This window comes from Corvus moneduloides, chromosome 2, assembly GCF_009650955.1.
Source record: "Corvus moneduloides isolate bCorMon1 chromosome 2, bCorMon1.pri, whole genome shotgun sequence".
Classification (NCBI taxonomy): Eukaryota; Metazoa; Chordata; class Aves; order Passeriformes; family Corvidae; genus Corvus; species Corvus moneduloides.
In genome coordinates, this window is record NC_045477.1 from 510,037 (window position 1) to 524,801 (window position 14,765).

The 14,765-nt window shown below is 48.8% G+C and overlaps 1 protein-coding gene and 1 long non-coding RNA gene across 8 annotated transcripts in view; one reads left to right on the top strand and one right to left on the bottom strand.

Moving 5' to 3' along the window:
- The window catches only part of GRIK1 (glutamate ionotropic receptor kainate type subunit 1), a 108,255-nt gene that overhangs the window by 59,605 nt on the left and 33,885 nt on the right, over positions 1–14,765 (top strand). For all 6 annotated transcript variants that reach the window (XR_004237149.1, XM_032094597.1, XM_032094588.1 and 3 more), the window contains exons 4-7: positions 72–253; positions 7,423–7,476; positions 9,040–9,213; positions 12,022–12,165. Coding sequence is in view for 5 of the 6 variants with exons in the window: in XM_032094597.1 (XP_031950488.1) it covers positions 72–253; positions 7,423–7,476; positions 9,040–9,213; positions 12,022–12,165 (554 nt within the window). In the remaining variant the exon portion in view is untranslated. The remainder of the gene's footprint in view (positions 1–71; positions 254–7,422; positions 7,477–9,039; positions 9,214–12,021; positions 12,166–14,765) is intronic.
- The window catches only part of LOC116437070, a 53,864-nt gene continuing 43,595 nt past the window's right edge, over positions 4,497–14,765 (bottom strand). The window contains exon 4 of one of the 2 annotated variants that reach the window (XR_004237152.1): positions 4,497–4,975. This is a non-coding gene — a long non-coding RNA (uncharacterized LOC116437070). Of the gene's footprint in view, positions 4,976–12,975; positions 14,399–14,765 lie in introns of those variants that run through there. The other variant, XR_004237151.1, reaches the window with a different exon arrangement.

Genomic DNA, 14,765 nt, shown 5'->3' on the forward strand with positions numbered 1-14,765 from the left:
GACCCTGTTTAACTGACAATAGACCCTTGTGGCACGGGATGGTGATTGTATCATTGCCTGTCATTTTTCAGGTCTAATTCGCCTGCAGGAGCTCATCAAAGCCCCTTCCAGATACAACATTAAAATCAAAATCCGCCAGCTGCCCTCTGGGAACAAGGATGCCAGGCCTCTGCTGAAGGAGATGAAGAAGGGCAAGGAGTTCTATGTGATATTCGACTGCTCGCACGAGACGGCGGCAGAAATCCTCAAGCAGGTACCGGGGACGGGGAGGCAGAACTCGATGTGAGTACCCTGAAATCTGCCAGCCTCTCTGCTTTCCACTTGCTGGGAGCACTAAAAGCAAAGGCACTCCCCTGCTGGGCTTGTGAGGACAGGGACAGAAGTCCCAACAAAGGTGCAGCAGCCCAGGGCTGCGCAGAGCCACTGCCATCCCTGGGGAGCCCCACGTGTGTCCCACAGGAGCAAACAGGCTTTTCTTTCTAGCATTCCAGGTTCTGCCTGACTGGGGACATCACTTCCTGTGCTTCAGCTTGTCCTGGTTTAAGCGACAGTGCTCTTATTTCTTTCCCATCAAAAGAAAAAAAGAGGCAGAGTCAGAAGGGAAAACTGTCCTTTAAAACATTGAGAGAGGTTGATGTGCGAGGGTTGGCCCAGCCCGAGTGCGAGATTTGGGCAGCCACAGCAGGCAAGGACAAACAGAGCCTGACAGTAATGGGCTGGGACGTTCCCAGGGGCACACAGGGAGTGGTGGGAATTAGAATTTACTGGTGTCACTTGCTATACATTCCTTGACAATCAAAGTCTAAAGCACTGGCTCCTGCACTTCGTTGACCTGCAGGAAATAGTTCCGAGCAAGCCGTGCTTTGTGATGGCAGTTCCCTTCTTGCTGCACCTGGAGGGATGAGGGAGGAGTTGTTATTTCTCCTGCCAGTCAATCTGATGGGATACCCTGATCCCAGAAGAGCGCCAGAGAGGTTCCACTGACTAAATGCCTGTAAAGGTCCCTTTCTGCTCCCATCCCAGAATGTTTTACTGAAATATTTAAGTTCTGCAGAGCAGCTTTTTGTGTCAAAGTTGGTAGGGCACGTTACTGCATTCATCTGTGGAGCCTGGAACCTTCCTCTCCAGGCTGGAGAAACTTGGTGCTGGGGACAGGGACTGGCAGCATCCTCAATGAGCTGCAGCACACAATTCCTGTGAGCTTGTAGGGTGAGATTTCCTGCTCTCAGGAATGCTGGCCTGCACTAAATGTTAGGATTTTCTCGGTGCGAGCGATCTGAGGTACGGGGAGGGCACTGCAGCAGCACTGTTTGGGCAGGGGGAGTGGGCTGTGCCCCCACTCTGCTCCCTGCAGGGCTGCCCAAAAGCATCCCCACTTTTGGCTGCTCCAAAACGAGATTTGTGGGGGAAGAGTTGACAACACAGATTCTGAAGGGTCTTCAAGAGGAAGGTGCAGATGTCTGGCACACTGCAGGAGGCACAAAGTTTCCAATATGCCAGGCTGAGTATGGAAAAAAACCCCCAAAAACAAAACCTGGGTGTCAAAGGAAGAGGAGGGAGTGCTGAAAGATGCACCAAAGCGGGGCAAAGCAGCAGAAGAGTTTGTGTGGGATATGGATCAGCCAGCCAAGTGACAGGCTGCAGATACAGATAATGCTCTCCAGTGCCTGAAGAACTGGGAGAAGGAGGGGGAATGACAGTGTGGGAGAAAACAGGAAAACTGAGAGAGGTACACCTGTGGGGCAGCACTGTGGGAGAGGAAACAACATAAATATAGGCTAGAAAGAAAGGGAAAATGGCTTTTCTGTGAGCTAGTTCTGTGGCTGAGTGTGGATGCTGGCAGCAATAACTCAGGGGTTGAGTTCCTCCCCGCCAGAGGCAGCAGGGAAATGTGCAGGCGTGGAGGGCTCTGCATTCCTGTGGGACTCCTCTGATTGCAGGTCACAGGGACAGCCCTGGTTCACCTCCCCATCCTGGCACTCACACACCCCTGTGGCTTTTTACCTGGATGGAAGCAGGATTTCCAACACTGGAGAAATCATTTCAAGGAAACTCTGTGGTTTTAGTAGAGAATATTTTTGACTTTGCAAACTATCCAGTAGATGTCACGGGAAAAACAAGTGCTGTTTTCCCGTGTAGTTAAATTCTGTAAGGTTTCTAACAGGAGCAGGACTCAGGGTCACCTAAAGCCGTGCCAAGGCAACTCTTCCTTGCCTGTTCACTGTATTTAGGTAATGTAGTAGGTGTTTAGTAGCCCATGGAGCACGGAGGGGGCACCAGCCGTGGCACTGCTTGTTTCCCAGGGACAGAGGTGCCCAGAAGCTCCTCTGGGAGCAGAAGGATTAGCCCAGAACTCTGCTGGAGCTGTGCTGGGAGTGTGTGCACCAAGGCACCTCTTCACTCGCCTCCTCCAGCCTTGGCTTTACAAAGATTGCTTCTCTAATTTCTCCTTATTTATGGCCTCCACTAAAACCCCATCAAGCCACACTTCCTTGTGTGCACAACAAGAACAGGAAAATCAATAACCTAATTTAGCCAAAATACAGAGCTGAACAAGCTGTTCCCTAAACTCCCACGTTGCCCCTTCTCTGACATGCTCACAGAGCCTGGATGTCCTCAGTCCCTCACCAGCCCCACGAGGCCTGGCCCTCCTTTGCTGGCTGTGGCATTTACCTGGCATATTTGGTGGAGAACGGAGGTTGGTGCTCTGTCTGCAGTAGACGAGCACTCCCCAAGTAAATGAGATCTGGCTCTTGCAGATTGCCCTCTGTTTTATGCACAAATCCTGCAATTTATCCCGCACGTTATTTAGTCTGATACTGCCTTTTGTAAGAGAAACTTGGCTGAAGAGGTGTAGTTGTTGTGGCTAACCCTCAGTTTGTTCCAACACACCAGGAGCTGGCACAAATTTTACTGCTAGGCAAACTCACCTCTCAGGAAGTATGTCCCTGCTAACCTTAAATTACCTACTCCTTTCCTCACACCTCCAAAACACACTTGAGGAAGTGTACTGTATATTTAATCAGGTTGAAGGTTCTCACAGAGCCTCCTGTAAAGACGATGTGACAGACAACGAAAGGAATCATTAATTCAGTTCCTACAGAAGGCTGAAAACCGGGTGTCACCAGGGAGCACATTCCTGGTACAGTAATAGACGTGAGAATAGAAAACTTCAGCTCCTGACTGTGCTCCTTCAGGAACCTGGCAGGTAGGCTGGAGCCCACTCCCTGCTAAGAAAAGGCAGGATTAGCTCTGTTCCCACTTTCATGGGAGAAACAGCAGTGGCAGATCCCCCAGGTGCCCCGCTTTGGGTGAGAAGCAGAGACGTGCTGGCCTGGCTGGTTCTCCTCCCCTTCCTGATTTTATGAAGGGTTTGCTGGTGGGGGACACCCTCCTTTGGCCCTCTGGTTCCTGCTGGGACATCAGCAACACCCGTGGAGGGGTGTGACAGTGGTAATTCAGCCCCAAACCCAGCAGCGAGCCCAGTTCCCAAAAGGACAGGTGGGTCTCTGCAGAGGCAAATCCACCTGGGCTCTGTGGGATGATGGGGTCTGAAGGGTGGTGTGGCTGCTCCAGAAGCCTGGGATCTCCTCAGGAAGCAGCAGGAGGCACCCTCGGCTGCCTGGGGCACTTGTCCTGCCCCAGTGCCGTGGTCCCTGCTCCAGCTGGGCCCCGGCACCACACGGTGCTTCCAGAGCTGCCTTGTCTCTTGGCAGGGCCGCAGGGGAGGGAGCCACCCCGGCTGGACACCTGCTGTGCTCAGAGGGATGCAGACTTCCAGGGAGTGCAGTCAAGTCCAAATAAAGCTGTCTGCGTGGACTGTGTGCCCAGTGTAAACCTATGACGCTCGAGAGGCGAGCAGGCAGAGGGGCTTTTATTCACTGTGCTGCACCTTGCTGATCTCAGAAAACAGCGGGGATAATTAATTGGAAAATGAAATGCATTTAATGATCACTACATTAAATAACTAAATCACAGCCTGAGCGAGGGAAATGCAGAGTGAGAGCAAGCACAGGATTTGGTGCAGTTCCCACTAATGCACTTGCCCGTCACTCCAGTCCCAGCCCGCCTCGAAGGGAGATTGACAATGGATCTAAATGAGGCAGGGAGTTTTTTACAAGTTGAACAAATGCAAGTTAGAACTGGGATGTGATTCAAGCCAGGAACAGGGCACCCAAAAGAGATTTTCAGACATAAGGGAGAGTATTTTTACCCAGCCTCTGTCAGCTTGCCATATATAATTTGACCACTGATACTTTTTTGGATTCACATTGCGGTTCGTGACCCACAGCTGAAAGTGCACAGCTGTGAAGGACAAGGCCCAGGCTCCTGATCTGGAACGGATAATTAGAGATGGAAGTGTCTTTATCTCCCTTTGTCCAACCATCTCTGGGTTTGGCTGGAGAACAAATGTTATACAGGGAAGGCTGGGCAGGAGACGCACAAGGAGAATATTTGAGGCTGATTTCCCCAGTTTCCATTCATCTGAGCTCCACTGTAAGCAAAAGCTATTATTATTTAAATAGGACATTTGTATCAGGTGCGTAATTATTTACATAATTACATGCAAAGTTATTTAAATAGCAACGTGCAATGAAACCTCATCCCCGTTTCCTGTGGGCAGGCACACAGACAGAGATGCTGCCTTCCCCTCTCTCTGCTGGGCTCCTTCTCTCTTTCAGGTTCCCTGCTCTGTGGGAAGCTTTGCCAGGTGCTTCAGGGCTGTCCCAGCCTGAAATCCATCTTTGGTCCAAGCAGGCTCTTACTGTCTCCTCCTGGAGCTACTGGGAGCTGCTTTCCTGTGCCTGCTGTGCTGCAAACACTCAGCAGAAGAGCCCTGGAAACTCCTGTTTACACTGACAGGAGCATCCAAGGGATTCAGCCTTGGGAGCAGTTATTGATGCTTTGGAATGTACAGCATGATTCTCAGCATTCCTCTTGCTTTTGCTTTGGCTTGATTGCATCTCCTGTTTTCCTGCATTGGAGCAGTAAATCATCCTTCAGTGGGAATTTCACTTAGCAGCCATATTACCCTTAAATATAAACAAATGATAATTGCAAAGCCTCTTTGATCCACCAGCAGAAAGCCCCTGTTCAGTATCTAGTGCACACGTCACAGGCATGTCTAAGTGATTAATAGCTGTTAGCTAATTATCATCCTTAATGACTGAGAGAGGGGAGGACAACCAGTTGAGGTTGTTCTCCTCAGGGGCTTTGTTTCTGGTTGGTGTGGGGGTTTGGGGGTTTTGCTTGGTTTTTGGGCATGTTTTGAGGCTCATTTTGGGCTTGTTTTGCTTTAGAGAACAAACCTGTAGCTTGACTTGTGAAATCAGGATCATTCACAGCTCTGTGTGTGTCCTGCCAGCTCTGTTCACTCTGGCGATCAATATTCTCCTAAGAGCTTTCACCCAGCGCGTGTTCAGGAGGCAAACGCTGCTCTCAGCTGCTCTCCTGGATCTGGCAGGAGAGCTGCCCTGGCTCAGCTTGCTGGTACCCTCAGCAGCGCAGCTGCAGCAGCACAAGCTGGGAAATGCTTCCCAAAGGTCCAGGCTGCACTTTGTAATCCCTGCAGTAAATGTGTCTGGCTGCCTCATGCAAATCTGTGTCTCAGGGCAGTAGGTGGGGTAGCACTGGCCACGCAGGCAAGCTGGAGGTTGTATTCTCTGCTGACAGAAGTGCAGTGGCCTCTCAGCTCTCCTGTCTCGGGCTGCAATCCGAGCAGGAAGGAATCATTTATTTCAGTCTGGCCGTTTGGATTCCCCCATGTAAACTGATAAGAACTTGCTTTCACCCCACCGTGCACTGACTGCAAACACCCTGCAAAGGACCAAAGAAATCTGGACATCTCCTGGGCTCAGAGCACATTTGTTTAACCTGGCAGCTGCTCTGAGCCCCACAGGGTCACAGTTGGCTATTTCAGTGCAGTTTCAGCTCAAAGGAGATCTGCATCGTGAAAATCCCATAAAATTGGCACCTCCTTCCCAAAGCCACGGAAATCCAAAGGCTCCAGGGAGGGGGACTGAGTCCAGCCAGTCCCAGAAGCACAGCACACAAAAGCTCCCCTGGATGCAGACCTGTATTGTTGTCTGTGCATAAACAGGGAAGGATCAGCAGCCTCCAGCTTATTCTACAGGTAATAAAATAGCTCCAAGAAACAGAAGAGAAGAGGATTAATAAAATCAGAAATAAAAAAGGCAATTTTGATGTGTAAATCCAGTGGAGCATTTCAATAAAATAGTTGCCTTCTGGCTTGACTTTTAGTGGCTGGAAACGGATCAGTTGTTTGCGATTAATCATGAGCTGGTTTTATTATCTGCTGCAGCTCAGGAAGTTCAGGGTTTGCTTTCTTCCTTACTTTTTCTTCTTTTTTTTTTATGTGAGGAATTGCCATACACAATCACTCAACTGATGTTCAGAGGCTTCTGCCAGAAGAGGGAATTTTGGCTGGCCAAATCCCACTATGCCCCCCTGCCTTTCAAACAGCTACTCAGGCACTCCCAAAACTGTCCTAGAAGGGAGGAATTAATAGCAGATCCTTACACTGCTGTGATCAGGACTGAACTGGAGTTAACCTTGCTCCCTGTTGCTGTCGTGGCAATGAATCCCTCAGCAGTTTCCCAGTTTATAATTCCTCCTCCTCCTCCTCACAAGATGCCAGAGGGCAGAATTTTCCCATCCTGGCAAGAGCGTGTGGGGACAAGTGTAGGAAGGCTGGGGGGAGGCTGTGGAGCAGCCAGGTACCCACACACCCTCGGGGGTTATGAAAGCATTCCCACTGATTCTGGGGAGAGCTGAGGGAGTAAAGCACATCCTTCTGGAAGTGTCCTGCAGCACAAGGCCTGGGAAGGAAAATCTCATCCTCCTCTGCCCCACGTGGCCGTCAGTGTCCATTTAGACCTCCGGAAGGTCAATCCAGCCCAAACATTCTTCCACCCCAGTTGTTTTGGCACCCTCCCGCTGACCCACATTCCCAGGTGGAACAAAAAGCACTTAGAGAAACTTCCTTCTTTCTGTTTTCCTCCTTTACTCCTGAGCCCTCACCAGTGTCCTGTTCTCACCTGGCAGCAGAACAAAAACCTGCCCCTAAGCACTTCCCCCTACAAACTGTGTTGTCTGCTAGTAAATTCCTTTTTAACACTTCCAGACTGCAGACTAAAGGTTTTAAAAATCAGTGTCTCGTTATCTCTAGTAATTTTTCTTGTCCTGGAAGTTTTGCAATCTTTAATCTCTTTCCTGAGCAGAGGTGATAAAAACACCATTTAAATACAACAGGATATTTTTGGCTCCTGAAGAAAAATGTAGGGTTTATTGTAATCAAGCTCTCATGACCTGTGATGTGTTTAACCCTTGCTTTTCAAAGGCACTGCAACACACTGGGAGCTTTCAGAGTAAAGTACCCTCACCTTTCCATCTCTTTCACAGATTCTCTCCATGGGAATGATGACAGAATACTACCACTACTTTTTTACAACACTGGTAAGGAACACTATAAAGTTCGGGGGGGGAATTTCCTCTGTTTCAGAAAAGACAGCTAAAAACTCCCCCTTTTTCTAGGAGATCTTTGTTGCCATTAGTCAAGGAAAGCCCTGCAGAATGGGTGCTAACACTCCTTAGGAATATCAGCACCCACAATTTTGTAAAGAAATTGTTCGGCCACTAACACTGTTAGTGTTTGCTAACACTTTAATGCAGTGAAAATTAATTGCAGCATGGTGATTAAGGAGAAACCGCCAGTCCAGATGGACCAGAGTGAAACAAAATAAAGAACGAACGGCTTTGCACCGTGGGCACTGCTGGTTCATCACTGGAATGTTTCATTTACATATGAAAACACAAAATCACTAATGGAAAAAAATTGCTCAGTAAATTTTATAATAAAAGCAAACCCCGAAGTTTTCTTTGGTGGTCGAAATCTATACTTATTTCAGCATGTTTTTCCAATTTTTTTACCTTACATGAGATACATAAACATAATTCAATTTGTGCTTAAGGCTCATTTGCATTGTAGACTAGAAAGGCAGCAAAGATCCGATATTGCTGGAACAGTCCTAGAGGGCTGGACTACATCATGTGCATCAGCTTATTCTTTATTTCCTTCCCAAACCAAATTTTATGTGGAAGTGACAAATCATTTTGAATCCAATATCCAATTCATTAGAAGAGATGCTCCTGCTCTTTGGAACTTGAAGAAGGAGCTTGAAATAGTTCTCCTTGAGGCCATCTTAACATCAAGGAAAATGTGAAAATTTAGGATTTGCTGTGGAATTCGCAAATTTATACAATAAACAAACAAGAATCTACCAGAATACGGTCACCACCAGCAGCAGTGTGCAGGAGATGGTGCAGAGCATTTCAGAGCAACCACCCACTTCTGGGGTTGTGGTGTTGGGAATGTTCTGGTTTGTGGTAGCAAACCATGACCAACTCATTTGTCATTTTCCTGCCCTGCTGGGATCGGGAAAAGCGGAACCATGGAAAAGCAGCTTCCGGCTTTGAGGAGCAGTTCTCACATTTGCGCTGCCTGACCAGCACAGCTCGGGAGGGTCCCACACGGTTCAGTCACCCCACATACCCACTCTTTTCCTGCCCTGCAAATGCCAGGCTCTGGAGCACGTGGAGCCTCTGCGCACTGACATATCCTTCCCACAGGCTGGCAGAGGCGCCTGGGGAGGCACGGCGGGGAAAATGGGATTCATGAGCAGGCAAAGCGCAGCACTCGCCGTGTCTCTCGGCATTTTCCTCCCCCGAGCTGAGAAAGTAGCTTGACACTGGCCAGCTAATTCCTCATGTCGGCCTGTCAGAGCTGCAGCACTGCTATAAATTGGAATGTGCGGGTTGCTTGCAAAGCATTTCTGCTGTGGGGAACCGGTCTTCTCGTTCCAAAAAGCAGGTGTGTGGTTTGTCACCCATCTCACATGGCTTTGGCTCAGTCGGGTTTCAAACGGGAGCAGCCTTTGAGGGCAGCCAGGGTGGGCACACGCGAAAAACCCCACCTTTGCCTTTAAAAATGCCACGTTTGCGTTCTTGCTGGTGCTTTAGGACCTGTTTGCACTGGACCTGGAGCCCTACAGGTACAGCGGGGTGAACATGACGGGCTTTCGGCTGCTCAACGTCGACAACCCGCACGTGTCGTCCGTGGTGGAGAAGTGGTCGATGGAGCGGCTGCAGGCGCCCCCCAAGCCCGAGACGGGGCTCCTCGATGGCATGATGACAGTAAGTGAGCACGGCCACGCTGGGGGGTGGCACAGGGACAATTCCCCGTCACGGTGCCGTCATTCGTCTCGTCGCTAAAAAACTAAAGTGCTGCCTTGCTTGTCCAATCTCCTTCTGCACTGGGCAGTGGCAAACACAGCAGCAAATCAAACTTCCCGAGCAGGTACAGGATTTATAACCTGCAGGGGCAGATTTCACATGTTGGGAAGGGAGTAGCATTTTTAAATGGGTAAAGTGCCCTTTTGCATCATTTCCCTCTCTACAGAAACTCTGGCTTTTGAGATGTAATTTAAAGATAGATGAAAGGTGTCATCAAGCCAGGGAATTAGGATTCCTCCCTAGCACTCCCCCAAGAAGGAAAGGAAACAATAGGAACAATTACATGGACAACAAGGGTGATGGGATGCCATCTCTTTGCAGTATGAGAAAATGTATCTCATGGACTGAGTGGAGCTCGAAGCAGTAAGAAATAAGACTTTATTGCAGATGATTGCAGGGAAAATTCAGAAATGCCTTTACATCCTGAGGAGAGACACATTAAGTGTGCTGTCCCTGGCATTTCACACACTGGTGCTGCTTTGGGCAGTGTCACTGTGCTCACTCATACCCAAAGCAGGGAGAAAGTTGTCCCTGGGAATTCCTGATGGGAATTCACACAGAAATACCCCAAACAGAACACTGGGAAAAGTAGATTTCTCACCACTCTTCTGCTCTCCTTGGCATCCCTGACTCTTGTCCTCTCCTTTGCATCTCCATAATCTCAGCGTCCTTGCTTCTCTGGCACAGCCCTGAGGGTAGCCACTCCCTCCCGCTGCGATCATTTCCATATTCCTGGCAGGTTCCATGATTACCCAGTTTGATGGAGAGCTGCACCACTGCTGCATTTCATTGACAATGAGGCTGTGACAGGCTGCAGAGTGCACGGAGATCAGGACTGTACATCCTGTTATTAACTTGGGATTTATCCCTTTGGCTTTGTGCTCTGCTGCTTGCCCTGAAAGCAGCTTGTGGGAAGTCAGGAGGGCACAAGAGAGACAGTTCTGAGTTCACGTCCTGCTTGGTGCCCACACCGCACCCGGAGGCAGAGCTGTTCTAATGACATCCCTGGCTTTCTTTGCATGGCTTAAGTAGCACACAAAAATCAGAAAGACCAGTTCCAGGACTGACTCCGAGTCTCTTTCTCCCGACATAAAAGCACAGACATCAGGGTGAGGTGGTTGACTTTGGAAAATGAGGTGACCTGTTGCACCCTGCAACCCTAAACAAAGCCGCAGTGAGGGGAGAAGTGAAAAGCCAAGGGGGTGGCACAAGCTCCCCACTGCTGCACGAAGGAGGGACGATTGACAGGTGGCACAAGGACAGGACTGAGCAGCCAGACCTGGCAGTGCTGTGGACACTGGGGATGCACCCAGGCAAAGCAGCAGCGCTCCCAGACAGAGCAGCACAGTGAGGGCAGAGGAGCTTTGTCATAAAGCATCTCCTCCCAGGGCCAGTAAAATCCAATCCTGAGGGCCCAGCCCAGTGTAAAAACCGAGGTCTGCTGACACTGATGGGAATATTTCCGTTGATTTTGAGGGGTTTGGGGTCAGCCCTTGGTTCCCTGAGTGTGGCTGGAACGACTGTCTGTTGTGATACACTCCACAGTGAGAACAGCTGGTACTGTCTCCTCCTGCTTGACTCATCACTCACAATGTCTTCTGATCTCACAATGTGCTCCCATTGTGGAGCATTATTTTCAGCAGATCCTGGCAAGCACATCAAGACCAATTCCTATTCTGCACTATCTTAAGATTAGTCCTTAGATTCAGATACATTTGAGCAAAACCCTCCAATGCTGATAACACTGATGCTGTTGTAATTTACCCAGGTAAATGGCACGGACAAAGAATCAAATGTATTAATTTCCCAGAGGAATTGCATGGAAAAGAAATAGAAAATTGATCAGCTCAGTAGTTCCCATAAAGGAGTCCAGTTTCTCCTCTGCAGAATTAGTGCCTTTTTTTTTTCAGGCCGCTGCTTAATTACTCATTAGGTTTACCTGGAAGGTAATTTGTACAGCATCATTAAGGGAGGCACGGCCATTCCCACCTCACTGTGAGAGCACTGAAGCACAGCGCAGGTGAAGGTGAGACTTTTCTGAAGTGACAAAGCGGGACAGAGTGTGTGATGTCAGTTTGAGGCCGTGCCTTTGAACCCACAAACCCACTCTCAAAAGAAACACAGATGCACAAAGAGCACCCAGTAATTTTGGTATCTGAATCCATGGGGTAATGTTCAAGGACCTAAGGGCTGTAGTGAGAAGTCAGATGTGCGAGTCCAAGTTAATCCCCCAAAAACACACCTCAGAAGGACAATTCCCCTCCCTCTAGGATGCCATTGCACAGGTTTGTGCCAACAACCAAGATCCTCGAGGGCAGCAGGCACCTGGAGGCAGCAGATACCTGGGCAGTAGGATGTGTTCCAGGTGATCAGTGGGACTGGTTTCCCTGGAAAGCAGGGCCAGCCTGACCTGTTGGGAAGGCAGCAATCCCACGAAGGCCATGAGAAGAGTGGCTCATACACCTGGGACTTCCTAAAACCCCTCTCCAGCCTGCCTGGGACCCCCTGAGCTCCCTCTCCCCATAGCTCCCCGGTGCAGTTTCCCTCCCAGTGTGGAAAACACTCTGGACTCAATAGGAAAACCGGCTTTTGCTGCTCCTCAGGGCTCCACGGCGAGCCCAGGCGTGGCTTTTCCCCGGGAGCAGCGCGGGGCCGGGCTGGCAGCAGGAGCAGCCCGGCAGGCACTAACCCAGCCCTGTGTTTGTGCAGACAGAAGCCGCGCTGATGTACGACGCCGTGTACATGGTGGCCGTGGCCTCGCAGCGAGCCTCCCAGCTCACCGTCAGCTCCCTGCAGTGCCACCGGCACAAGCCCTGGCGCTTCGGGCCCCGCTTCATGAACCTCATCAAAGAGGCAAGTGCAGAACCTCTGCCTGTGGGCAGTGCCATCCTCCCTTTCCTCTCCCCTGGCTCGGGCTGCTGCTCCCTGTCCTGCTCCTTGCCGTGCTCCTGCTCCTGGCACTCTCAGGGTAAAGTCTCCCTCACTCAGCACTGATTCACAGGCACAAGGCTCTGGCTTCCATTCTGCTCTTCCCAAAAAACCAAGCTGCTAAACCCTGGCTGTGGCAAAGTCTCAGACTAAAACACTGAAACACCCCCCAGGTTTTTTACTCGGGTAATGTTTGTTATGGTTGATTGATAACTTCTACAAATGTGAGGTGACTACGACAGTTGTTCTGGAAATTGAAAGAAAAGCGAGTCTGTAGCTCTGTCCTTGCTTCACTGGGTAATTCCGACTGTTTTGCAGATTGTTTGATCAGTGATCAATATCCAGAAAACATTGCAGCCAGTATTTCTAAAGAAGGAAATTGCTTCCTGAAGCAACGGAGCTTGATCCAGAGGTGTCCTAAAAAGATGAGTTTTAGCTGAAATGCCTTCACTCTTTCAAAAGTACCAGGTTTTTTATGAATTTCAAATGGAAACCTTTCCTTTAGGGAACAGTGCAGAAATGAAAATCGGAAATTACATGGAGTGTCCCACACATGCTTTACCTTTTCCTCACCTCAGTCCCTTCCATTTGAAGAATAATTATAATGACATTGAAAGTTAACAAAAGACTTTGTATCAGTGAATAAACCTATAGCGATGCCCTACTTTTTTGAGGGATGCTGAGTATCAGACTAAGGGTTCCTGAGGCCTAAAGCAGAATGCTTTGCCCAAGAGTAGCAGATGTGCCCCAGCAGATCGATTCAAAGCTGAACAGTGACACAGCTCTCACACATCATGGACAAGCAACTTCTCCTGCATGGAGTGAGATATGGGAGCTAATTACTGATGGCCTTGCAGATAGAGTCTCTCATGGTCACTAAAACACTGATTTAAATACTCTGAGAGTCCCATCTTCCTGTGTCTGTTGTGGCCAAAAAAAAGGTGGTTGTTAAAAGCAGAGGATAAGGTTTAATAAGACAGTATTGCATTTCCTGCAAAGCCTAAAACAGGAGCTGGAAACAAATAGCAAATACATCTGAATTTCCCTAGTTCATGTTAGGATCTGGTTTGTTCAACAGGGATAGAGGAACTTCATAAATTAGGGATCAGTGAATAGGTATGGAGGAAATAAAGTCAAGGAGGCAGAGTGATAGCTTGGGACCACATAAATAGAATTGAATTCTCCTGTTTTGTGATGTGGTACTGGCATTCTGTGAAGGCATTTTACAGACTGGACTAAAGACAAATATTCGGTACTCCAGTCTAAATAAACCAGTTTCAGACAAAGACTTTGCCTGCAGTGATTCCTGCAGTTGCTGGAGTTAACAAGTGCTTCAGTGCCTGGTGAGGTTTTTGCATCTTATTCTGCTGATAAGAACTGAGGTCACCTCATCTGCTTTGTGGGCCAGAGCTGTGAAATGTCTGGCATCAAGGCTCTGCAACAGCTCATTAAGGAGTTTTTCATGAAAAGTAAATCCTTGTCAGAAGCTGTGTCTGAGTGACCCAATGCCATTCACAAGTGAGGCATGTTCTGATCTCTGAGCCCTTCTGGAGGAGTTTGCAGGGAGTGCCCCTTACCCCTGCTCAGAGGGAAAAGGAGGTTGTTGTCTGTCTGCAGAGGGGGAGCAGGGACAGAAAGGATCATCCCACCTTTCCTGGAGGAAAAAGGGATGTAAACACAAAATGTTTTTATAATTGAATGATCAAGTCCTGGTCATGTCCCCTCTAAAGCATAAGATAAGGCCCCAGATCATGGTTGTTTTTCAATTGTCATCAAAACCAGTGTGAGCTCCCCTTGTTCAAATGCAGCCACAATTAAAAGAACAACTGCAGAGACAAGGAGAGAGATGCAGATTTGACTTCGAGTGACTGTTAAATGCCCTCAAGAAGAATCACAGAGAAAAATACCAGAGATTGAAAGACATCTGAAGAGATTTCAGTTCCTGGTGTGTTTCTGACGAGATCCATGCCAAGCACTGAGCCCAGGAGTGAGAGCAATCCATCTGCAGAGGTATCCATCAATTTGTTCTGTTCCCCACTGACGGCATCTCCAAACACAGGAGCACAAAACATCTTCTAAGAGAACAGAACATTTCTGTTGTTTGATGGTCTTTGCTCCCAGAGTCAGCATGTCAGAGTGTTTTCGTGGGACTCCAACCCTGCAGAGTGGAACAAATGAAAAGGAGAGAGCAAAGGAACTCCCCACCTCCCCTGCTCTCTGAGAGAGGGGCTCTGTGGCAGCACTGAAATCTTTGTGCAATGACTGGGAAAAGATGACAACATTTTGCTCCAAAACATGAAATAAAATCTCTTCTGCTGCATCTTTGTCATTGCATTTTAGCACTGCGCCAGTGACAGGGTCTGTGGGTACTGGCTGGATTTATTCTCTGGCCTCTGGTGCTACACTATTTGGTTACTTCAAATTAAAACAGTTGTTACTTTGGTAGGGCTTCTCTCAGCAGATGATTTAATATTGACACTGGATCCACTCCCACGAAAGCAATCTTTTTCCTTTGTTTTACTTTT